Here is a 27,249-nt window from a genome sequence, read left to right as displayed (position 1 = left end):
TTTAAGCTTCAATAATAAGAATCCTTCTTCCAAATTGATCCCAAATCTTTCGAAAACCAAATTCGACCACACATGCAAGTCATAGTACCTAATATGATGCATGAGGCCTTAAACCACCGAACAAGATGCTAATTCTCAAAATGATAAGTCGAGTCGTTACACAAGTGGGACAAATTGCAACTATATTATCTGAGAGAATCCCAGGTACTCTGCCAGCTGATACGGAAAAGAATATCAAAAAAATGGCAAATGATGTGACCTTGAGAAGTGGACAAGTGTTGAAAGATCACACTCCAATTCACAAAGAAGCTATGCCTGAAAAGGAAAGTAGGAAGGAGCTGAAAATTGAAGATGATGATAAAAAGGCTGAGAAGAAGAAAGGCAAGAAGGGAGCTGAGAAAAAGAGAAAGGAGGAAACTTCAAGAAGGGTGGAATCCAATGAAGAGAGCAAGCACATGCCTGCTTTACCTTTTTCCCAAAATCTCTATAGAGAAAATCTGGATAAGCAGTTTGAGAGATTTCTTGATATGCTGAGACAGGTTAATGTAAATTTGCCATTCACGGAAGTTCTCTCACAAATGCCAGCTTACGCAAAGTTCTTGAAGGAGATCCTTACAAAGAAGAGGAAGATAGAAGAGACCTTAGTGGTTAAACTTACAGAGCATTGCAGTGCAATATTGCAAAACAAACTCCCACAAAAGTGTGGAGATCCAGGGAGTTTTACGAAACCTTGCTCTTTAGGCACTCTTAACTTTGATAAATCTTTATGTGATTCTGGTGCCTCAATTAATTTAATGCCTTTGTCTATTTACAGGAAGTTGGAGAGTGAGATTGGAGAGATAAGGTCGGTACCAATATCTTTGCAGCTGGCTGACCAAACAATTCTGATACCCGAGGGGATAGTGGAAGATGTTTTAGTGCGGTTAGATAAGTTTGTATTTTTTGTGGACTTTATTGTAGTAAATATGGAGGAGAATAAGGTGGTCCCTCTCATTTTAGGAATACCATTCTAAGCAACGGGTAGAGCAATATTAGACATATATGATAGAAAACTCATGCTTAGAGTGGGGGGGGGGGAGACTGTAACTTTTGAGATGAATGTAGAAACGGGGGTTAAAAAGGAGAAGCCAGTTGCAAGTTTTGAATGGAAAGTGAAAGGCTTGAAAGATACGGTCCTAGTGATTGAGAAAGACAAGTGTGGGGTATACCCCAAGAAGGCTGAGAAGAAGTTGTGTGTGTGGATGTGTGCACTAGTTTGGGCGCGTGGAATGGAGCCCGACTTTGACTCAGACCCCAACTAGATATTCAGGGAAGTTTCCTCTACCTTATGCTTTTTAATTATGTGTCATGGAGACATGCCACAACTTTAAGTGTGGGATAGGGGGATAATTATATGTTGTATGTATGTTAGTTTTTGTTTTTGTTTTGTAAAATTGAAAGGAAAAAAACATAAATGTTTTTAAAATTTTTGACTATTCCCGATGATGGATATCATTCGACAGGTTTCTTTAGGGATTTAAGTCAAAAGAAAAAGACAAAAAGATTTTATTTTGTTAGGTAGTGTAATAATTCCCCCTTGGTTTTTCTTTGAGCCGCTGTTCTTTTCCAGGGGTTTTGTTTAAATCGGGTGTAGTTAGTTTTTGTTTTTAGAAGTAGGAAACCTTGTGCTATGATTTGAATTGGAAACAATATCTCTTGACATTATTATGCCTTGAGAATAGTGAGTGTTTTAGTTGTGACTCTTAGGCTCTATTTTGACTCTTGCATAAGCACCTTAAATTGTATAAGTTTAACTTTGCTTAACTACTTTGACTAGAGAGTCTTGATCATACAATCTTGAGTGAGTTATGTGCCATGTGTATGTGAGGTTTTTGGGTTATTCTGTGCATTGCATTCGATATCTAGAACTTGCCCCATGTATTTGCAAAGCGAAATAGTAGTTTTGTTCAGTCTGCGAAGTGATATTTGCATTTCTTTGTTGAGCCAGTTACATGCTTTTATCCACCTAATTGTTATGTATCTTAATTAAACCCGTTGAGCCTGTAATTCTGTTTCTTTTGGAAACCACATTACAATCCTTACTCATTTGTTTGAATTGACCATCTATTTGAACCATTTAACTCTTGTGAGCACATGAATTTGGTATGAACTTTGTAAAAGTTAAAGTGTGGTGTGTTGGTTGGGCTTTCGAGTGGAACTACTGAAATAAAGAAAAAGGTGCACTGTTTTGAAAAAGTAAGAGCCACTTGAATTGAAAAAAAAATATAAAGAAAGAGATTAATTGTACGATTGTGAAAAATATTCCTTGATGGTGGTTACTTATGATGTAATTGTGCTTAAATAAGTTGGGAGTTAATGTTTATTGATGTGAAGGTGGAGTTATGGTTTGACATAAGTGTGGGGTTTCAAACAATGAAATATATGTATTAAAGTGCTTAGGGAAGTGTAGTCACTCTTATATATAAATGTATCCTACCTGTCCCGCAGCTTACATTACAACTAATGAAAGTCCTATTTGATCCTTGACTGAATGGGCTCGATTAGTTGAGTAGTACACTACAGGCAAGCCTATGGTGCATCTTTTGTGGCATATGAATATTTTTTCTGAGAGTGAGTGAATTCTTTCTATCTTGAGTTCCTAATTATGCTTAACTTTTATTGTGTGTGGAACTACTCTCCATTATTGTGAGGGTACTTGATTCATGAAGGAAAGGCAATGTTATTGACCTCTATATTAGAGTAAGTGAGTGAGTTGTAAATAATGCATGGTGCTTTTGAGTCAATTCTTGAGGTGAAGATGTTACACTATTGTGCTTAGTCTATTTTAAATATTCTTGGTGTAATGAGTTAGGAGAGTTACTTAGTAAGGTTGTGTCTATATAAAGTGTGGTGTGATTGCTCGAGGACGAGCAATGGTTTAATTGTGGGTTGTTGATGGTAGTCTATAATCTTGTGTTTTAGTCGCTTATTACATTCAAATTTACTGCACTTTAATTGAGTTTGAGCGTTAATTGCTAGTGTTTTGCACTAATTGTGTGTTTTATGCCTTGTAGGGGTGATTCCGAGCTATATAGATGTTATGAAACTAATTCGAGCTAATTGGAGCTTTGAAATCTGAGTAAAAGCCCAAAGGAATAAGTTGGAATCGTGTTCGCGGGTCGAGGATCACTTCTGGGCGTCAAATTCAAGGAAGAATAATCTGCTGAAAAAATGCACTGGTGCGGCGCACTAGGCAACGCACAGTGCGACACATGAGTGTAAAAATCTGTCAGAAAATAGCAAACTTTAGAGACTAGATTTTTGGGGTCTGTCAGGAAAAAGTACTAATGTTACGCACCCTACTACGCACAGTGCGATGCATGAAATACAATAAGTTTGCAAGTTTTCCTATTTCGGCTAGGAAAGGGTGATTTCGTTTGGGCCCGACCCTACTTGGTATAAATACATGAAAAAATAGTATTTTCTGGACTTTTGACATATCTAAGACCTAAGGAGGCTAGAGAGAAGGTGGACAACCAAAGCACAAGGAATTCATCATTCAATCCTCACTCAAGTCAAGAGTTTGGATCATTTAATATTTTTCTTTATATTTGTGATGAATTACTCCATATCTATGGAGTAGTTCTCTTTAGGGATTGATGGATTTGGTGTTTTGACGATTGTTTTTGGATATTAACTCTAGTTTTTATGTATTGAATTGTTTTGGGTGATTTAATTATTGCATCTATATTCACATGTTCATGTAATCGAGAGAGGCATAACATGTGATGTTTTTGGATCATTTTGTTGGTTGAATTCATTGATTCTTCTTAGTAATCGAAAGAGGCTAGTTGAATTATTGTTTAGACCTAGTTAGGAGGATAATTGAAAGAGGTTCTCCTAAAGACCAGTCCACTACGATATCGTGCATATCTTCATCGAGCATAAATTGGTTCATATTGTGAGGTTGAGACTTAATCGAGAGAGGCATTTCTACTAAATGTTTAAACTAATAATTGAGTGAATTCAAGAGACTCACTTGAACATTATAAGTGAATTAACGAGAGTTAAATCCCAGACATTTATCTTGCACCTATCCAATCAACCCCTATTTTCTCCTATTGATATCTTCTTTGCTTAATTTTGTTCAATTGTCATTAGTTAATTAGATCTAGAGTCTTAGTTAATTTTAGTTCTTAATCATATAATCTCAATTGTTGATCATCTTGGATAGCAATCTAGCTACAAGCTACGAAAATTCTATTTAACTCTAATCCCCGTGGATACGATTAATTTTTATACTATCTTTGACTAGCGAGCATATTTAGGTGTGTATTTTGAGCTCGTCAGAATATGACTGGGCTCTGAAACATCCAACCTCATGAAATGATTGGCCAAATCCTAAACATCTGATGCAAGCAGTTTCTCACCGACTGGAATGTACGCAATGTTGCCCATACTCGTTGCCTTTCTACTCAAGGAGTCGGCCACCACATTGGCCTTCCCGGGGTGATACAAGATGGTGATATCATAGTATTTCAATAGCTCTAACCACTTCCTTTGCCTCAAATTGATATCCTTTTGTTTGAACAAATACTGTAGGCTCCGATGATCCGTGAAAACCTCGTACGACACGCCGTAAAGGTAATGCCTCTAGATCTTCAGCGCATGAACAATTGCTGCCAACTCTAGATCATGAACATGGTAATTCTTCTCATGGACCTTCAATTGCCGCGACGCATATCCGATCACCCTACCATCCTGCATCAATACTGCTCCTAGCCCAACACAAGATGCATCACAATATACCATATAAGATCTTGAACATGTGGGCAACACCAACACCGATGCTGTAGTCAAAGTAGTCTTGAGCTTCTGGAAGCTCGCCTCACACTCGTCTGACCATCTAAACGGGGCACCTTTCTGGGTCAATCTCGTCAATAGGGCTGCTACAGACGAAAACCCCTCCACAAATAGACGATAATAACCCACCAAACCCAATAAACTCCGGATCTACGTAGCTGAAGTGGGTCTAGGCCAATTCTGAACTATCTCAATCTTCTTTGAATCCACCTGAATGACCTCTGCCGATACTACGTGCCCCAAGAAAATGACCGAGTCCAACCAAAAATCGCACTTTGAAAACTTGGCATACAACTGGCTATCTCTCAGAGTCTAAATTACAATCTGAATATGTTGCTCGTGCTCCTCTCGACTGCGGGAGTGGATCAAGATATCATCAATAAACACAATCATGAAAGAATCCAGATAGGGATTGAACACCCATTTCATCATATCCATAAATGTTGTTGGGGCATTTGTCAGCCCAAATGACATCACTAGAAACTCATAATGCCCATATCGAGTCCGAAAAGCTGTCTTAGGGACATTGGACGCCCTAATCCTCAACTGATGGTAGTCAGACCTCAAATCAATCTTCGAAAATACATTGGCACCTTGAAGCTGATCAAATAAGTCATCAATCCTCGGCAATGGATACGTGTTCTTGATGGTGACTTTGTTTAACCGCCAATAATCTATTCACATCCTTATCGACCTATCCTTCTTCTTCACGAACAACACAGGCGCACCACAGGGTGAGACACTAGGTCTAATGAAGCCCTTATCAAGCAAATCATGCAACTGTGGGTGGCATTCTTTCAACTCTGGCGGGGCTATACTGTATGGCGGAATAGAAATGGGTTGAGTTCCCGAAGCCAAATCAATACAAAAGTCAATATCTCTGTCGAGTGGCATCCCCGGCAGATCTGCAGGAAACACCTCTGGAAACTCACGAACAACTGGTACTGAATCGATGGAAGGAACCTCCGCACTAGAATCAGGGACATAAGCCAAATAAGCTAGACAACCCTTCTCGACCATATGCCGAGCCTTCACATAAGAGATAACCCTACTGGTAAAATGGCCAAGAGTCCCCCTCCACTCTAATCAAGGCAACCCCGGCAAGGCTAAGGTCACTGTCTTGGCGTGACAATCCAATATAGCATGATAAGGTGACAGCCAATCCATACCTAAGATGACATCAAAATCTACCATATCGAGAAGTAGGAGATCTACGCTAGTCCTAATACTCCCAATGGTAACCTCACACGAACGATAGACATGATCTACAATAATCCAATCTCCCATAGGTGTGGACACATATACAAGAGCACTCAAAGAATCATGAGGCACAACCAGATATGAAGCAAAGTAGGATGACACGTAGGAATAAGTAGAGCTCGGATCAAATAGAATGGAAGCATCCCTATGGTAAACTGAAACAATACCAGTGATAACAGCTTCAGACAACTCAGGGATGACCCCTCTGAACTACCACTCTGAACCACGTCTCTGGGACGACCTCTAACTGGCTGGTCTTCACCTCTAATGGCCTGACCTGCACCTCTAACTACCTAACCTCCACCTCTGGCTGCCTGACCCCTGCCTCTAGCTGGCTGAACAGACGATGAAGCAACCGGTGCCGGAATCATGGCACGAGGACCCTGCTGCTGTGAGTTGCCCGGTGACCGAGGGCAAAATCTAGCAATGTGCCTCAGGTCACTACAAGTATAACATGACCTCGGCTGCTGTGAATGCTGACCCTGAAACTCACTATGTTGACCTGAGTAATTACCCTGAAAAATCTGGAGCGGAGGTGCACTAATAGAAATTGATGGTGCACTGTAGGCTAGCTAATCGAGATGAGACGTATGAAGGACACGACCACCTATAGCAATGTGAGATGCCTGGAGCACTGAATGATACTGCCTGGGTAGATGGCCTCTACAAAAGTACCCTTGCCTCCCGACGAGGCACCACTGAACCCACCAGAATGACGAGGCCTCTTATCAGACCCCTGCCCCATCTCCTGGTAAAGAACCACCTCGATCCGCCTAGCAACATTAGCAGTCATCTGAAAGGAAATCTCACTCCCAGTCTCCTTGGCCATATGTAGCCTGATAGGGTGAGCGAGTCCATCCATAAACCTTCTGACCTTCTCTCTCTCAGTAGGAAGAAGAAGGAGAGCATGACGGGCAAGATTCACAATACGAGTCTCGTACTGAGTAACAGTCATACTGCCCTGCTGGAGACGCTCGATCTGCCTGCGGTAACCCTCTCTCAAAGTGATAGGGAGAAACTTCACTAGAAATAACTATGAGAACTGCTCCCAAGTAAGTGTAGGCGACCCAGCTTGTCTGGTCAACATATAATCGCTCCACCACCTATTGGCATAACCTGTCATCTGAAATATAGCAAAATCGACCCCATTGGTCTCAGCTATACCCATGTTCCGCAGCACCTCATGGCAGCAGTCAAGATAATCCTGTGGGTCCTCAGAAGATGCACCACTAAAGTGAACTAGGAAGAGCTTTATGAACTTGTCCAATCTCAATAAGCCCTCATATGACATGGCAGGCCTATCACCGGCATGTACCGCAACAACTGGATGAACTACCCCAATTGGCAGGGCTACTGGAGACTGATATTGGGGAGCCATCTGCTCCGGAGTGTGAGTAGTGGGAGTCTGTGCTCCTCCCCCAGCCTGAGAGACAGCTGGTGCCACAAGAAATGCACCGGCCTGGGCCACACTCTCCATAAGGCCCACCAAACGGACTAGAGCATCCTGAAGCACTGGGGTGGCAATGAACCCCTCCGGGACCTGAGCTGGACCAACAGGTACAGTATGAGCTGAAACCTCCTCATCAAAATCCACCCGAGGCTCCACAGTGGTGCTGCTGCTCGAGCTCTGGGCTGAGCTTTGCCTCTGCCTCGGCCTCTATCTCGACCTCGGCCCCTCGTAAGAGCTTCCGCTGGGGGCTCCGGCTGCTGTCCAGCTGAAGATGTATCACGTGTTCTCGCCATCTGCGGGAGTTGGGTCGTGACAGATTGCATTTTTGGATACGTAGGCAACCTGAATGGGTTCGTTCATAACCTTAGGAAAACCTTTGTAATGCATTAGTTCTAATTAGGACGCAGTCGCAATAACAAGTAGCCCCGTTGTCAGAGACGTCATAGAATGATCGACAACAACAGGATGAAGTTCTCAAAGGGACACGTTCGTGTGATGACCCGATAGGTCATCTAGAATTTTAAACCTTAATTCTATGTTCTGAAGCCTCCAATAGCTTCCTTTATTCTTCCTCGATTTGCGTGTGCAGTCCATGTGTTTTTTTGAAAGGTTTTTATGTTAAAAATTGATAAAATATGAAATTTTGTCTTAAATATCCATTTGAGTTGACTTCGGTCAATATTTTGAGCAAACAGACCAGGATCCATATTTTGACGGTCCCGGTGGGTTCGTATCGTGATTTGGGACCTGGGCGTATGGCCGAAATCAAATTCAGAGGTCCCTAGCTCGAGCTATCACTTTTTGTCAAAATTTTGAAGTTTAAAGGCTTAATGACTTTAAAGAATTGACCAATGTTTGACTTTGTTGATACTGGGTCCGTATTTTGGTTCCGAAACTCGGTATAGCTTCATTACTATATTTATGACTTATTTGCATTTGCAGGGTTCGCAATTGCGACATCTGCTCCTGATCAAAATCTGAGTTAGACAAGATTTTCTCTCATTATTCAAATTTTCAAACTTAGAAACCCTAGAGGCGATTTTCCCAAGATTTCTTCTTCACCAATTCATTGGCAAGTGATTCTAACCTATTTTATTTCAATTTTCCATTTCATTTCATAAGATTTCAACATAAAATCTAGGATTTTCATGGTGGAAATTGGGGGTTTGGGAAGAATTAGGGATTTTTGTATAATTGGAATTTAGACCCCAAATTGAGGACGAATTTCAAAACAAATTACATAACCGGGCTCGGGGGTGAATGGGTAATCGAGTTTTGGTCCGAATTTTGGGTTTAGACCAAGCGGGCCCGGGAGTTGACTTTTGTTGGCTTTTTCAATAATGACCTAAATTGAACCTTTTTCATTTGTGGGTAGTTCCTAAGGCTTATTATGAATCGTTTGGTTGATAATTTGCTAGATTTGGTTATTCAGAGACTTGATTGAAAGGCAAAGCCGTGGTTGAGCTTTGAGTTGATATTTGGGAGCGAGGTAAGTGTCATGGTTAACCTTGACTTGAGGGATTAGGACTTGTTTTCTATGTGCTACTTATTTAAATGTTGGGTTCAACGTATATGTAAGGTGACAAGTACTTATGCATTGTTGTTCGGTCAAAGCATGCGGGTGTGACTTGTTTCTTGTTATTTATTTCTTTCTTTGATCATGATATCCATGCTTAGACTAGTTAATTACTAAATTGATCATTTTTCCGCATTTATGGGCTATCAGTGATAATTGAATATTGTTTCTGAAGAAGAGATTGGTGTTGTGGAACCATTGTTGACATAAGACTAGATCTTCCTTGTGCTATCTCCCTATTGTTATATGTTCATTGTTACGTGGTAAGGGAGAGTGTTAATGCACGAAGGGTGATGCCGTGCCTTATTTGAGTGTTAATTCACGAAAGGTGAAGTCGTGCCATATATGATAGTTAATGCATTAAGGGTGATGTCGTGCCATATCTATTATTTCATGATGAAATTGAGAGTAAAAGCACGAAGGGTGATGCCGTACCGTATTTATCATTGTATGGTGAGATTGAGAGTAAAAGCACGATGGGTGATGTCGTGCCATTATTACTGTTTCATGGTGAGGCTGAGAGTAAAAGCATGAAGGGTGATGCCGTGCAGTTTTATTCATTATGTTTGTTCATTTTGTTGGTTGAAGGTTTATTGACTGTTTCTTATTATCATTCCCTGTTGTAGTTATCGTATCTTGTACCCCTTTCACATATCCCATCCCAATAGTACTTGTTAATTCTTTATTTGTTGTTATGTTGTACATATATTTTCGTCTATGTAGGTTTAATTACGTGGGTGTCCTGTCATAGCCTCGTCACTACCTCGTCGAGGTTAGGCTCGACACTTACGGAATAGATTGGGTCGGATGTACTCATACTATACTCGCACTTCTTGTGCAGATTTTGGTACTGGTCCCAGCTGTCCCTGAGGCGTCCTATCTCGGATTGGCATTCGGAGACTCGAGGTAGATCTGCTGGCGTTCGCAGACCTTGAAGTCCCCTTCCATTTCCCCTATTTACTGTTCTTTTCATTCGATACAGTTGTATTTATTTCAAACCCTATTTTGTAGAGATTCTAGAAGTTCGTGAACTTGTGACTCCAGATCCGGGTTGTACTTAGATATTATTGGTTTTATGTCATTTGTATTCCGTTTTAGTTTCTTTTCGGCTTAATTGGTTATACTTAATTGAATTGATTAAAAATTGGCTTAAAGATCCTCTAACGTTGGCTTTCCTAGCAAATGAAATTTTAGGCGCCATCATGGTCCCGGAGGTGGAAATTCCGGGTCGTGACAAGTTGGTATCAGAGTACTAGGTTTCCTAGGTCTCACAAGTCACAAGCAGGCTTAGTAGAGTCTGGAGGATCGGTACGGAGACGTCTGTACTTATCTTCCAAAGGCTATGAATTTACAAGCCGTGATGGCTCCCAGCGCTGCCGCTAGGCAAGCCAACAGTGAACTAATCACGTGATTTCTCCTTTTAATAAATTTCCAAATAATTAAATTTTTTTCCTTAATTAAAAGATTAAGAAGTAGAAAATTTAAATAAATAAAATGAAAGCAGCTGAGTGCAATAATAACCATAGTAATAATCCAAAACCACAAAGTCTGCTAGTTTGTGCCAAGACCTGGTGTCATAAGTGTATGAGCACTAATAGATTATATAAAACTCTAGCTACTGTCTGAAATAAAAATAGACAGATATGAATGCAAAGAAGAGACTCTAGGTACTGTGGAACGGCTCAGGAAGCAACTCACCACTAGGCCTCCGGGTAATGGGGATGCGCGCCGGTGTGATCGCCAGATGCACCTGCCTCAGATCCTGCACGGTTAGTGCAGAAGTGTAGCGTGAGTATATTAACAACATGTACCCAATAAGTATCAAGTCTAACCTCAAAGAAGTAATGACGAGGGGTCGACATCGACACTTACTATGGGCTAGCAATAAAAATACAGTAGTTCTAAATAAGCATGGGCTATGTATATAACTACACCAATTCAATAACAACCAAAAAATAAATGATTCCTTTACACATGCTAAATCTCAATAACTTTCTGTCTGATATTATTTTAACCTCTCAAGCCATGAAATGATATCAATAAATAATTAAAATCCAAGTATTATCACGCACGATTATACCGAGGACGTACGACCTAATCCAGAATAACGTGTACACTGCCGAGGGTCGTGTGGCACGAACCATAGATGCATATATCTACTGCTGAGGCATTCGGCCCACTCTACAAGAAGAGAGGATGCTTTATAACCTTTTGACTTAAACGTTATTACAAGGCTAATACACAATGTAGTACAATTTCCATTAGCGGTCAAGTAATTCTCTCAAAATTCAAGCAAGTGAAATTCGGTCCTTTACAATTCCTCTAACAAGTCCTAATATAATTTAGGCACTTTAATTAACAAGTAGGGTGCAAACATTACAAGTACTTCATGATTTGGGTCCTAAACTACCCGGACATAAGCATAAATAGTAACTACGCACGGACTCTCGTCACCTCATGCGTACGTAGCCCCCCACAATTTGAAGCAAATTGCAATTTAAATCACCTATGGGGAAAATTCCCTCTTACAAGGTTAGGCAAGAGACTTACCTTGCCTCAAAGCTCGCTTTCCGGTCTCAAATTCGCTCTAAAGGCTCAACTCGGTGCCAAAAATCCGAAACTAGTCAAATGTTGTATAAATAAATCAATTTATGTTCCAAAGTTCATAATTTAACTATTAGAGTAATTACCCAACCCAAATTGGAAGATTCTTAAAATTCACCCCTGCGCTCACGTGCCCGGATTCCGAAAAATTTCGAAGAAAGTTATTACCCAGAATCTCACAAACTCAAATATATAATTTTCACTCAATCCCATAACCCTTTTCGTGGGTAAATCCCATTTTTATCAAAACCTACGGTTATTTATCTAAACCCATAATTTTCATAATTTTACATGTTAAAAACTACCCATAATCTATGTTTTAAACACATATTGTATAGAAATCACTTACCTCAATGTGCTAGGTGAAAACCCCTCTCCAAAAGCTCCAAAATCGCCCAATGAATGAAAGAAATGAGTCAAAAATGATTTTTAACTCCCGACTTAAATGAACCCTTATGCCCAGCAGTATTTCTGCACCTGCGGGAGGACCTCCACTTCTGCGGAACACGCTTGACCACTGGAACATTGCATCTACGAGCCCTCTTCTGCGGCTCGACTCGTGTATCTTCGACCATGGCCAGGCTGCCTCCCTCCGCATCTGCGGACCCCTCCACCACAGAAGTGAATTCGCTTCTGTGAAAAATGCTTCGCTTCTGTGGAGCTCGCTGACCCCTTTTTCTTTTTGCTTCTAGGAGCAAGGCGACGCATCTACGGTGCCGCTTCTGTGGCCATTCCACCGCAGGTGCGAACGCACCAGATGACAGGCACCAGCAGCTCCTCTCCAAAGAGCTAAGAAGCCCCGTCGACCCTCTGAATCTTGTACGGGGGCCCCGAGGCCTCGACCAAACATACCAACAAGTTCGTAAACATAAAATAGACTCGCTCGCACTCTCGTAATGCGGAAAACAACATCAACACTAAAGATCACAACCCAAACCAAATAGATTCAACTTATGAATTTCAAATTCTTCCAACTCACTACGAACGCGCCGAATCATACTTAAACTACTCGGAATGACTCCAAATTTTTCATGTAAGTCTTTTATCACCATACGAAACTATTCTCAGACTGAGAATCCCAATTGGACCTCGATAACATCAAATCCTACTTCAAACCAAATTTAAAGGACTTTAAAACCTTCAATGTGCCAACTTCCAATATTAAGCGCAGAAACGCTCCTAGGTTATCCAAAACCATAATCGAACATACGCCCAAGTCCAAAATTATCATACGAACCTATTGAAACCATCAAATCCCGGCTCTAAGGTCATTCACTCAAAACATAGACTCAAGTCAAATATAGCCCTCTTTAGCCAACCTTAAGGAATCAAGTGTTCTGATTTCAGCCCGAACCCTTCCAAATCCCGAACAAACCATCCCCACAAGTCATAAAATAGTAAAAGCACATACAGGGAGTCTTATTTAGGGGAACGGGGATCTAGAAAGCAAAACGACCGATCGGGTCGTTACATTCTCCACCTCTTAAACAAACGTTCGTCCTCGAACGGGACTAGAATCATACCTAGAGTGCTGAATAAGTGTGGACATCTGCTCTGCATGTCCTCCTCGGCCTCACAAGTCACCTCCTCAATTGGTTGGCCCCTCCATTGTACTTTCACCATAGAAATATTCTTGGACCTCAACTAGCGAACATGCCTGTCAACAATGGCAACTGGCTCCTCCTCATAACCTAGGCTCTCATCTAACTGAACCGTGCTGAAGTCTAACACATGTGACATGTCGGCATGATACCTCCAGAGCATAGACACGTGGAAACCGGATGAACTCCCGATAGACTACTAGGAAAAGCAACCTCCCAACTCGTCTCAACACCTCAAATGAGCCTATAAACCTTGGGCTTAACTTGACCTACTTCCCGAACCTCATGATTCCCTTCATCGACGAGACCTTCAAGAGAACATTCTCGCCCACCATAAATGATAAATCACATGCCTTCTTATCTGTGTAACTCTTCTATCTAGACTGTGTTATGCGAAGTCGCTCCTGAATCAACTTTACATTTTCCAAGGCATCGTTCCCTAAATCAGTACCATATAACTTAGCCTCGCCGCTCAAACCATCTGATGGGAGAACGACATAGCCGACCATATAAAGCCTCAAATGGAGCCATCTCGATGATGGATTGATAGATGTTGGTGTAAACAAACTCGACCAAAGGCAAGAATCGATCCCACTGCCCTCCAAAGTGAATCACACATGATCTGAGCATGTCCCCCAAGATCTGAATTGTCCGCTCCGACTGCCTGTCGATCTGCGGATGAAAGGTTATGCTAAACTCCACCCAGGTCCCCAACTCACTCTGTAATGCCCTCCAAAAATGCGAAGTAAACTGAGGGCCTCTATCTGATATGATGGAAACAGGCACACTATGCAACTGAACAATCTCCTAAATGTAAATCTAAGCCAACCTCTCTGAAGAATACGTGGTAACAACCGAAATGAAGCATGCCGACTTGGTTAACTTGTCGACAATGACCCAAACTACATCAAACTTCTACAAGGTCCACGGTAGCCCAACTTTGAAGCACCTGGATGAATAGAATACCGAGAACTGTGTGCCTTCATGTTACATTTCGCGTTTTCGTACGTTAAAGTTTCGTCGTAAGTTAATCGACGTAGGCTCGGGAATGAGATTATTTTTGAGGTTATAAGCACTTATGCTATTTATAACAGGTGATAAGTGAGTGCCATGAAGATTAGAGGGTAAACAAATCAAAGAATGAGTATTCGTTAAAGTTTGTCAATATGGGATTAAATACAGTCCAAGCTATAATACCCCGTATTTATGGACTAGTGTCATACAAGGTATCACATGACCATGATAGTAAGGTATATGAAGTGTATTAGTATTTAAGTAAATTGTGTGCTAGAATTAATTATGTGGATAATTGGTTAATTATTGATTTTTTAGTGGGAGATTAACAAAGTAATTAGAATTTGTGGATAAGCTTAATGGAGACCCAACGTGCAGCAAGGGATTTAGGTAACAATGACTCTTTGGCTAGGGGCTAGGTGGCATAGTTAGGGAATTTTTGGCTAAGTCATCACATAAAGTGGGGCCCACACCTATGATAAAGACACCGACATATGTCATTAAAGGGAAACGCATATGTTGTAAGGTAACGGATGTAGCTTCACCAAAAGTTCTTATGAACCCACAATGATAAGATATCTTCCTACCTCATTAAAGTGTGGTGTTATGCTTGCTAAGTAACAGATGGAGCCTCAAAACAATTCATATGAAACTGCATAATACTATAGCAGCGTGAAATTGCGATTCTAAGGGAGTATGGTACAAACTTTATCAAGAATATCATACGGATTTTTCCATACTTCGATCCGCCGTTACGTGTTTTGTCGCAATTGACATATGTTATAGGGATTGTCAAGAGAATCGGCTCAGGTATGTTAAGGATATCCCTTCTTTCCTTTTGGCATGATCCATATGATACAAACGAAATGAGCAAACACACAACTTTCATAAATGTCTCTATTCATAGAAGCACTAGGGGTGCCTATGTTCTTGAATTCCTGTGTGTCTTATTATTATTTATTTTGTTCATGGGTCTCAGAAAAATATGTGGTTGATAAAATTTATCCGGAAACATATTAATCTTATGATATTTCGAGAAATCTTATTAACTTACTTTATATGCATTTCATTCATTTATACATGTACATTGACCCATGACTAGATGGCGTTATATATGCGTATATTATATGTATATGCGATATGGGAAAAGGTTATGGCGTTATATACGCACTACCATCTGATCAGTTGGTATGCGTTGATGATTTCGCCCATAGCGGCCGAGATGATATGATGGTATGTCCTTAGAGGCTTGATGATGTTATGTACACATATACCTACACATGATACGACATTTATATGCACATGTATGACTTTATAAATATTTCAGGATTCACAAAGTTATTTAGACTTACAAGCGGATTCCTTTACTCCATGTTTCTTTTATGTCTTTTATGTACTGATTTTCATGCCTTAATACTCGGTACATTATTCATACTGACGCCCCTATTTCCTGGGGCCTATGTTTCATGCCCGCGGGTGCAGGTAGACAGGCTGACGGTCCCCCTTTTTAGGATCCATGATCAGTGAGAGTTGGAGTGCTCCACTTGATCCGGAGCTGTTATTAGTTTTGGTACGCTATTTTTGTATGTAGATATGGGTACGATGGGGCCGAGTCCCATCTTTTGTACAATTGTACACTCTATTAGAGATTTTTAGATAGTCATGTATAGTTGGATAGTATGTGGCCTTGTCGGCTTCTAGTTTTGGATATATAGTTGTTTATAGCATCATTGTCGGCTTGCCCTACCGTATTCCGCATGTATATGTATATATGTCTATTGGACATGTTTTCCTCACGTATGTTATTGACGTGATTCAACAGTTTATTGACAGATGTTATTCATGACCTACCCTTAATTCATATTTATATCTTAGACGCATGCTTCGGGGTATTCGACAGGTAGGACTCGGGCACTCGTCATGGCCCATCGGTTTGGGTCGTGACAAAAGTGGTATCAGAGCAGTTCTATCCTAGGGTTGTCTACAGACCGTGTCTAGTAGAGTCTTGTTTATGACTGTGTGTGCACCACATTTATAAACAGGAGGCTACAGGACATATAGGATGTTATCCTCCTTTCTTATCTTAGATCCTGCGATATAAAGATCCATTTCCCTAATGATATGTTTTTTTAAGCGATGCCTAAGAAGGCTATAGCTTCCCAAAAGGTCAAGTCCATGGCTGATGAGACTACTGGTCGAGTGCCACGAGTTACCAGGGCTAGGGGAGAGTCTCATAGTGAGATTCCATCTCATACTTCACATACCCCGCCCTCTCTAGAGAAGCTCCGAGGGGAACTAACTCCAGCGCCTGCCCTTGTACACCCAGCTCCTCATCCAGATGCACCGGGGCAGGAGATGAGAGATGCTATTCAGCTATTGACTCAATTAGTAGCCACACAATCTCGGCGTCGGGAAGTAGGTATTAGTCATGCAGATAGGGCCATCAGTGCGGGGGTTCGTGATATTATTAATTTGGACCATCCGGTATTCACTGGAGCAGATCCAAACGAGGACCCTCAGGTATTTATCGATAGGATGCAGAGGACTTTGAGGGTAATGAAGGCCATTGTGACTGAGTCAGTTGAGCTAGCTTCCTATAGACTTCATCATACGGATTTTTCCATACTTCGCTCCATCGTTACGTGTTTTATCGCAATTGACATGTGTTAGAGGGATTGTCAAGAGAATTGGCTCAGGTATGTTAAGGATATCCCTTCTTTCCTTTTGGCATGATCCATATGATACAAATGAAACGAGCAAACGCACAACTTTCATAAATGTCTCTATTCATAGAAGAACTACGGGTGCCTATGTTCTTGAATTCCCGTGTGTCTTATTATTATATCTTTTGTTCATGGGTCTCAGAAAAATATGTGGTTGATAACATTTATCCGGAACTATATTGATCTTATGACATTCCGAGAAATCTTATTAACTTACTTCTTCTGCATTTCATTCATTTATACATGTACATTGACCCATGACCAGATGGCGTTATATACGCATATATTATATGTATATGGTATATGGGAAAAGGTTACGGCATTATATACGCACCACCATCTGATCAGTTGATATACGTTGATGATTTAGCCCACAGAGGCCGAGATGATATGATGGGATGCCCTCAGAGGCTTGATGATGTTATGTACACATATATCTACGCATGATACGACATTTATACGCACATGCATGACTTTATAAATATTTCAGGATTCACAAAGTTATTTAGACTTACATGCGGATTCCTTTACTCCATGTTTCTTTTATGTCTTTTATGTATTGATTTTCATGCCTTACATACTCGGTACATTATTCGTACTAATGCCCCTATTTCCTGGGGCTTGCGTTTCATGCCCTTGGGTACAGGTAGACAGGCCGACGGTCCCCCTTTTTAGAATCCTTGATCAGCGAGAGTTGGTGTGCTCCACTTGATCCGGAGTTGTTATTAGTTTTGGTACGCTATTTTTGTATGTAGATATGGGTACGATGGGGCCCAATCCCGTCCTTTGTACAGTTGTACACTCTATTAGAGGTCTGTAGACAGTCATGTATAGTTGGATAGTATGTGAACTTGTCGGCTTCTAGTTTTGGATATATAGTTGTCTATAGCAGCCTTGACGGCTCGCCCTATCGTATTCCGCATGTATATGTATTTATGACTATTGGACATGTTTTCCTCATGTATGTTATTCACATGATTCAGCAGTTTATTTTCATGACCTACCCTTAATTCATATTTATATCTTAGACGCATGCTTAGGGGTGTTCGACATATAGGACTCGAGCACTCATCATGGCCCATCGGTTTGGGTCGTGACGCTCCTCTAGGATCTTCTCCCTCAAGCCATCAACATTTGGAACACATAGGCGACCATGGAGTCGTAGAACATTATCCTCACTGATAGTAACCTCCTTGGCACCACCCTGCAGTACCGTCTCTCTAAGAACCAACAAGTGCGGATCATCAAGCTGACGAGCCTTGATCTGCTCGAATAGTGAAGACTAGGCGACAATGCATGCAAGAACTCTACTGGGCTCTGAAATATCCAACCTCACAAGTCTGTTAGCCAAGGACTGAATGTCCAAAGCTAGTGGCCTCTCCTCCGCTAAAATGAATGCCAAACTACCCATACTTTCCGCCTTTCTGCTTAAGGCATTTGCAACTACATTCGCCTTGCTCGGATGATAAAGGATGGTAATATCATAATCTTTTAGTAACTCAAGCCACTTGCGCTGCCACAAATTGAGATCCTTCTTCTTGAACAAATGTTGCAAGCTGCGATGATCGGTGTAAACCTCACAGGACACCCCATAAATATAATGGCTCCAGATCTTAAGAGCATGAACAATTGCGGCCAACTCCAATTCATGTACAGGGTAATTTTTCTCGTGGGGCTTCAGCTGACATAAAGCATATGCAATAACTCGCCTCTCCTGCATCAATACACAACCCAAACTAATGCGCGAAGCGTCGCAGTACACAGTGTACATCCCTGAACCGGAAGGCAGCACTAACACCGGTGCTGAAGTCAATGCGGTCTTTAGCTTCTAGAAGCTCACCTCGCAATCGTCAGACCATCGGAATGGAGAACCCTTCTAGGTCAATCTAGTCAAGGGTGCCACAATAGATAGAAGCCCTCCACAAACCGACGATAATATCATGCTAACCCCAGGAAGCTCCTGATCTCAGTCGCTATGGTAGGATGAGGCCAACTCTAAACTGCCTCGATATTCTTGGAGTCTACCTTAATACCCTCACCTAATACAACTATAGCTTTTATCCCCGCTAGGTCAGAAGCACCACTCTCAAATGCTGCTCGTGCTCCTCCATGCTACGTGAGTATATCAAAATGTCATCAATGAAGACAATGACAAACAAATTAATATATGACCGATCTCAAGTCGATCTTAGAGAACACCCTGGCACACTGCAACTGGTTGAACAAATCATCAATACGCGGCAACAGGTACTTGTTCTTGATGGTAACTTTGTTCAACTGGCGGCAATCAATGCACATTCGCATAGTCCCATCCTTCTTCTTCACAAATAACACTGGTGCACCCCAAGGTGATACACTCGGTCTAACGAACCCCTTTGCTAGCAACTCCTCAAGTTCTTCCTTCAACTCTTTCAACTCTTTCGGAGCTATGCGGTATAGTGGGATACAGATAGGCTGGATGCCTAGAGCCAAATCAATACAAAAATCAATATCACGATCTGGTGGCATGCCTGGGAGATTAGAAGGGAACACATCGTAGAACTCCCTGACTACGGGCATTGAATAAATTGCCGGAGTTTCTGTAGTAGTATCCCGAACATAAGCTATATAAGCCAAAAAACCTTTCTCGACCATGTGTCGAGCCTTCAGAAAAGAGATAACCCGACTAGATGTACTGACAGACGAACCCTTCCACTCCAATCTAGGCAACTCTGGCATCGCCAAGGTAATAGTCTTAGCATGGCAATCAAGAATGGCGTGATATGGAGACAACCAATCCATGCCCAGGATGACCTTAAAGTGGTCATATCGAGCAACAGAAGATCCTCTCAGGTCTCATAACCACAGAAAGTAACAATGCAGGACCAATAGATCCGATCTACGACAATAGAATCGTCCACTATGTGGACACATAAATAGGAGTACCCAAGAACTCAAGAGGAACTCCCAGGAAATGAGCAAACAGAGATGAAACATATGAATATGTAGACCCTGGGTCAAATAGTACTGAAGCATCCCTACCACAGACAGAAATAATACTTGTGATCACGGCATCTGAGGCCACTGCATCTGGTTTGGTCAAAAAAACATAGAACCTAGATGGAGCGCCACCTAACTAGCCTCCACCTGACTGGCCTCCGCCTATAGGATGGCCCCTACCCACCTGCCCTTTACCTCTTGGAAGTTGGACGGCTGGTGGGACAGCTGGTGCTGAAATCATAGGCTGCTGACTCTGCTGCACTGCCTTACCCCGAAGTCTGGGGCAGAGCCTCCGCACATGACTGAGATCCCTACACTCAAAACAACTTCTCGGTACAGTGGACTGCTGACCTGAAGTCTCGCCCTGATGGCCTGAATACCCAATGGACGAACCCTGAATAGTTGGTGGACGGTAGGAACTCTCTAGCATGGTGCTGAAATAAGGACGCACCATAGCACCCCCGAGGAGACGGAGGTGCTGGATATGTGGGCCTACTAGACTGACCTCTTACAAACTGACCTCTGTCCCCAGCTAGGGCACCTCTGAACTCTCCAGAATACCGAAATCGCTTATCCCTCGTAGCCAGCTCCCAGCTACGCTGATGTACACCCTCGATCCTCCCAGCTATCTCTACAACTAGCTCGTAAGAAGTCCTCATCTCAACCTCTCAAGCCATAGTGGCCTGAATACCAAAATGCAAACCTGCAACAAACCTCTGCACTCACTCTGCGTCGGTAAGAAGTATCATAAGTGCCTGGTGAGACCACTAAGAGAATCTCGCCTCAAAGACAGTCATTGACATCTGACCCTGCTGGAGCTGCTCGAACTGAAACCGCAATGCTTCCCTTTGAGAGGACGAAATATACCTATCCAGAAAAATACGGGTGAACCGGTCCCAAGTCATGGGAGGAGAATCTGTTAGTCTGCTGAGAAGATATGACTGCCACCACCTACAGGCCCTGCCCTCCAGCTGGAAAGTAGAAAAATCCACCACATGGGACTCCAATATCCTCATGGTGTGCAGTTTTTCCCTACACCGATCAATAAAGTCCTGGGGGGCCTCATGTCTCTCACCTCCAAAGACAAGAGGATGAATCCTGGTCTATCTGTACAATAGCTTCTGTGGATCGCCGGCCATAGCTGGTCTGGGCTCAGGTATAGCTGCTGCAACCGGCTGAGCTCCGCCCACGGATAGTGTGCCCGGGGTATGATATACTGCAGTTGCATGCCCTGGAGCATCAGTGGTAAGGGTCTGTGCTCCCCCTCCCACCTGAGATGTGGCTGGTTCTGCTGGAAATATACCAGCTTGAGTCACAGTATCCATGAACCACAGCATACAGCCCATGACCTACTTGAATCCTGGTGCGCACATGAAATCCACAGGGGCTGGCTCTGCTGCAGACACCTCGCCCTACTCCTCAATAATAAGATCCTATACTGGGTCCACTGGTGGCATGACTGGAACAACTCTAGGAAGGCCTCGTCTTCTACCACGAGTTGGAGCCCTCCCTCGGCCTTTAGCAATAGGGGGAGCAGCTCATCCATGGTCTGGAACATCTGTTGCGCGCATTCTCACCATCTGTGAGAGAATAAAAGAAAGATACTTAGTACCACATCAACTACATGATAGGAGATGAAGAAAGAGTAGTTTCCTAAAACTCTATAGCATCTCGAAGATAAGTACATACGTCTCAGCACCGATTCGCAAGATTCTATTAGGCATGCTCATAACTTGTGAGACCTACGTGAACCTAGTGCTCTGATACTATGTTGTCACAACCCAATTCTCTTACAGGTCGTGATGGCACCCAGCGCCGCGGCTAAGCAAGCCAACAGTGAACTAACCACGTGATTTCTCCTTTTAATAAATTTACAAATAACTAAAAAACATTCCTTAATTAAAAGATTAAGAAGTATAAAATTTAAATAAATAAAATCAAAGCAGCTGAGTGCAGTAATAACCATAGTAGTAATCCAAAACCACAAAGTCTGCTAGTGTGTGCCAAGACCTGGTGTCACAAGTGTATGAGCACTAATAGATTATACAAAACTCAAGCTACTGTCTAAAATGAAAATAGACAGAAATGAATGCAAAGGAAAGACTCTAGGTGTTGCGGAACGGCTCAGTAAGTAGCTCACCACTAGGCCTCCGGGTAACGGGGATGTGCCGGTGTGATCGTCAGATGCACCTGCCTCAAATCCTGCACTGTCAGTGCGGATGTGTAGCGTGAGTACATAAATAACATGTACCAGTAAGTATCAAGTCTAACCTCGAAGAAGTAGTGACGAGGGGTCGACATCGACACTTACTATGGGCTAACAATAAAAATACAAAAGTTCTAAATAACCATGGGCTATGTATATAACTACAGCAATTCAATAACAACCAGGAAATAAATGATTCCTTTACACATGCTAAATCTCAATAACTTTCTGTCTGATATTATTTTAACCTCTCAAACCATGAAATGATATCAATAAATAATTAAAATCCAAGTATTATCACGCACGATTATGTCGAGGATGTACGGCCCGATCCAGAATAATGTGTACATTGCCGAGGGTCGTGCAGCACGAACCATAGATGTATCTATCTACTGCCGAGGCGTTCGGCCCACTGCACAAGAAGAGAGGATGCTAATACACAATCTAGTACAATTTCCATTAACGGTCAAGTAATTCGCTCAAAATTCAAGCAAGTGAAATTCGGTCCTTTACAATTCCTCTAACAAGTCCTAATAAAATTTAGGCACTTTAATTAACAAGTAGGGTGCAAACATTACAAGTAATTCATGATTTGGGTCCTAAACTACCCTGACATAAGCATAAATAGTAGCTACGCACGGACTCTGTCACCTCGTACATACGTACGTACGTAGCCCCCATAATTAGAAGCAAATAGCAATTTAAATCACTTATGGGGTAAATTTCCTCTTACAAGGTTGGGCAAGAGACTTACCTTGTCTTAAAGCTCGCTTTCCGATCTCAAATTCGCTCTAAAGCCTCAACTCAGTGCCGAAAATCCGAAACTAGTCATATGTTGTATAAATAAATCAATATATGTTCCAAAGTTCATAATTTAACTATTAGAGTAATTACCCAACCCAAATTGGAAGATTCTTAAAATTCACCCCGGGCCCACATGCCCGGATTCCGGAAATATTTGGAGAAAGTTGTTACCCATAACCTCACAAACTCAAATATATAATTTTCACTAAATCCCATAACCATTTTCGTGGGTAAATCCTATTTTTATCAAACCGTACGATTATTCATCTAAACCCATAATTTTCATAATTTTACAAATTGAAATCTACCCATAATCTATATTTTAAACTCATATTATATAGAAATCACTTACCTCAAAGTGCTAGGTGAAAACCCCCTTCCAAAAGCTCCAAAATCGCCCAATGAATGAAAGAAATAAGTCAAAATGGTTTAACTTCTGACTTAAATGAACCCTTTTGCCCAGCTGTATTTCCGCACCTGCGGGAGGACCTCCGCTTCCGCGGTCAACTTCCCGCTTCTGCAGAACACACCTGACCACTGGCCCATCGCATCTGTGAGCCCGCTTCTGCGGCTCGACTCGCGCATCTGCGACCATGGCCAGGCTACCTCCCTCCGCATCTGCAGACCCCTCCACTGCAGCAGCGAGTTCGCTTCTGTGGAAAATGCTTCGCTTCTACGGAGCTCGCTGACCCCTCCTATTTTCGCTTCGGCGAGCAAGGTGATGCATATATGGTTCCGCTTCTGCGGCCATTCCACCGCAGGTTCGAACGCACTAGATGACAGACACCAGCAGCTCCTCTCCAAAGAGCGAACAAGCCCAGTCGACCCTTCGAATCCTGTACGGGGGCCCCGAGGCCTCGACCAAACATACCAACAAGTTTGTAAACATAAAACAGATTCACTCACACTCTCGGAATGCGGAAAACAACATCAACACTAAAGATCACAACCCTAAACAAAATAGATTCAACTTATGAATTTCAAATTCTTCCAACTCACTCCGAACGCGCCGAATCATACTTAAACTACTCTGAATAACTCCAAATTTTGCGTGCAAGTGTTAAATTACCATACGGAACTATTCTCAGGTTTGGAATCCCAGTTGGACCTGGATAACACCAAATCCTACATCAAACCAAATTTAAAGGACTTTAAAACCTTCAATATGCCAACTTCCAATATTAAGCGCAGAAATGCTCCCGGGTCATCCAAAATCTGATTCGAACATACGCCCAAGTCCAAAATCATCATACAAACCTATTAGAACCGTCAAATCCCGGATCCGAGGTTGTTAACTCAAAACGTTTACTCAAGTCAAACTTAGCCCTCTTTAGCCAACCTTAAGGAACCAAGTATTCTGATTTCAACCCGAACCCTTCCAAATCTGGAACTAAATATCTCCGCAAGTCATAAAATAGTAACAACACATACGGGGAGTCTTATTTAGGGGAACATCGATCTAGAAAGCAAAACAACCGGTCATGTCGTTACAGAATCAGGTCTGAACGTAGTTCGTGGGATGATGATAAAATATGATGTAAATGATCGAGCCTGAATCAGGCAGCCTACGTATCCAAAACAGAATCAAGTCGAAGTGTAGTTTAATTACAACAGATGCAAAATGATGAGACTAAAATGAAAATGGATGAGTCTGACTCAGATAGCCTATGTATCCAAGTGGAATCAGACCAGAATGTAGTTTAATTACAAAAGATGACTGAATCCGATGAGGATTGCCTACGTATTCCTTTATGAGGAAATCAAGCCGGCGTAGTTCCTGAATAACATACAAAAGTGATATTTGTTTTTTCTATTACAAGAGAAAGGGGGGAGAGAAACTGAACCCTACGTCGGTTGCCTATGTATCTGTCAGTGGGAAATCAGGTTGAACGTAATTCTGTTACATCAAAACCCTAACTCTATTTGTCTTCATACATAGTATCTCTTGATTGCGTCTGAGCTGATAGGCTTTGTGTTGACTCTTTCATCCATTTCTTCTAAGATTAGAGCTCCACCAGACAGTTCTCGGTGAACCACGTAAGGACCTTGCCAGTTTGGTGCAAACTTCCCTTTGGCTTCGTCTTGATGGGGAAAGATTTTCTTCAGAACCAACTACCCCGGTGTGAATTGGAGAGGCTTCATTCTTTTCTTAAATGCATTGGCCATCCTGTTCTGATATAGTTGTCCATGGCACACTGCATCCATTATTTTCTCGTTAATGAGCATGAGTTGTTCTTGCCTTACCAGTATCCACTCTGCATCGTCCAATTTTGCTTCTTGAATGACTCTTAAGGACAGTATCTCAACTTTTGCAGGAATTACTACTTAGTGTCATATACCAACATGTATGGCGTTTCCCCAGTAGATATTCTCATGGTAGTCCGATAACCTAATAAAGAGAAAGGTAGTTTCTCGTGCCACTGTCTATGATTGTCCACTATCTGCCTCGACTACCCCATTCATTTATGGTCTATAGGCTGTGGAATTGTGGTGGACAATTCTGAACTTCTCATAGATTTCTCTCATGAGGTTGCTAGTGAGGTTAGCGACATTGTCAGTGATGATGGACTCCGGTATTCCAAATCTGCAGACGATGTTGTTTCGGACAAAATCTATCGCTACCTTCTTTGTGACGGCCTTGTAAGTAGATGCCTTGACCCATTTGGTGAAATAGTTGATAGCTACCAAGATGAAACGATGTCCGTTTGATGCTGCAGGCTCTATGGGCCCTATCACGTCCATGCCCTAGGCGACGAACGACCAGGATGAACCCATTACATTTAACTCATTTGGTGGAACCCGGATGAAATCTCCGTTAATCTGGCACTAGTGACACTTCTGTACAGAGCGGATACTGTCATTTTCCATGGTCATCCAAAGGTATCCATCTCATAAAATCTTTTTGGCTAATGTGAACCCGTTCATGTGGGGTTCGTACGTCCCTCCATGTATTTCTTCTAATAATCTGGTTGCTTTGACAACGTCTACACATCTCAACAAACCTAAGTCTAGGCTGGGTACTCCTGGGTTGTAAGGAATTTCTTGATATCATGATACCAAGGTTTACCATCTGATTCTTCATTCACATGGAAGCAATAGGCATGTTGATCCCTGATTTCTACCTCGATTAGGTCGATGTAATTCTTATCTGGATGTTGAATCATAGATGATAAGGTTGCAAGGGCGTCGGCAAACTCGTTCTGAATTCTGGGGATGTGCATGAACTCTATCTTTGTGAACTTCTTGCACGGCTCTTTCACGCAGTGCAGGTACGGCAGTATCTTGACATTCTTGGTAGACCATTCTCCTTGGACTTTGTGTATCAGCAAATCGGAATCTCCTATGACTAAAAGTTCTTTGATGTTCATGTCGACTGCCATTCTGATTCCAAGAATGCACGCCTTGTATTAAGACATATTATTGGTGCAAAGGAATCTTATCTTTGCCGATGCTGAATAGTGTTGTCCAAATTTCGAAATAAGGACTGCTCCAATCCTGACTCCTTTGAAATTTGTTGCTCCATCGAAAGACATTCTCCATCTAGGGTATGATTTTGCAATATCCTCCCCGAAAAATAGTACTTCTTCATTGGGGGAATACGTGGTAAGCGGTTCATAATCCCCATCCGCTGGATTCGCGGCGAGGTGGTCAGCTAAAACTTTCCCTTTGATAGCCTTCTGAGTTATGTACACAATGTCAAATTCACTAAGGAGAATTTGCCATTTAGCTAGCTTTCTAGTAGGCATTGGCTTCTGAAAAATTTACTTGAGCGGGTCGAGTCTAGATATCAGATGCGTAGTGTATGCCGACATGTAATGCCTTAACTTCTGAGCAATCCAAGTTAGAGCACAACAAGTGCGTTCTATCAAGGTATACTTGGCCTCGCATGGTGTGAACATCTTGCTTAAGTAGTAGATGGCATGTTCCTTTCTCCCTGTTTCATCATGCTACCCCAACACACACCCTAAAGCGTTATCCAAGACTAAAAAATAGAGCAACAATGGTTTCCCTGGTTTAGGGTGAACCAGCACTGGCGGGTTTGAAATATACTCTTTGATTCTGACGAAGGCTTTATGGCACTCCTCCATCCATTTTGTAGCAGCTTTCTTCTTTAGCAGCTTGAAAATGGGTTCACAGATTACCGTGGACTTGGCTATGAAATGACTGATGTAATTCAATCTTCCTAGGAA

General features: G+C 42.0%; 2 protein-coding genes across 2 annotated transcripts; one reads left to right on the top strand and one right to left on the bottom strand.

Annotated features, from left to right (window-relative positions):
- Window positions 1-242: 242 nt before the first annotated feature.
- Window positions 243-1,013, top strand: LOC138909461 (uncharacterized). The gene is made up of 2 exons (XM_070200661.1): window positions 243-700; window positions 815-1,013. Exons 1-2 carry the CDS (start codon window positions 243-245, stop codon window positions 1,011-1,013), a joined length of 657 nt encoding a protein of 218 aa, XP_070056762.1.
- A 25,054-nt stretch (window positions 1,014-26,067) lies between these two features.
- LOC138909455 (uncharacterized) lies at window positions 26,068-26,439 on the bottom strand. Its single transcript, XM_070200655.1, has one exon. The coding sequence runs from the start codon at window positions 26,437-26,439 to the stop codon at window positions 26,068-26,070; it is 372 nt and encodes a 123-aa protein (XP_070056756.1).
- Between the last annotated feature and the right edge of the window lie 810 nt (window positions 26,440-27,249).

The sequence above is a fragment of the Nicotiana tomentosiformis genome, chromosome 1 (assembly GCF_000390325.3).
Source record: "Nicotiana tomentosiformis chromosome 1, ASM39032v3, whole genome shotgun sequence".
Lineage (NCBI taxonomy): Eukaryota > Viridiplantae > Streptophyta > Magnoliopsida > Solanales > Solanaceae > Nicotiana > Nicotiana tomentosiformis.
Note: the sequence above shows the minus strand (reverse complement) of the source record. Positions and strands in the feature narration are given on the sequence as shown.

Coding starts and splice junctions, on each gene's coding strand:
- LOC138909461 (XM_070200661.1), top strand. CDS start 243: ATGGCAAATGATGTGACCTTGAGAAGTGGACAAGTGTTGAAAGATCAC. Junction 701..814: donor CAAAACAAACTCCCACAAAA/GTGTGGAGATCC, acceptor GTCTATTTACAG/GAAGTTGGAGAGTGAGATTG.
- LOC138909455 (XM_070200655.1), bottom strand. CDS start 26,439: ATGGCAGTCGACATGAACATCAAAGAACTTTTAGTCATAGGAGATTCC.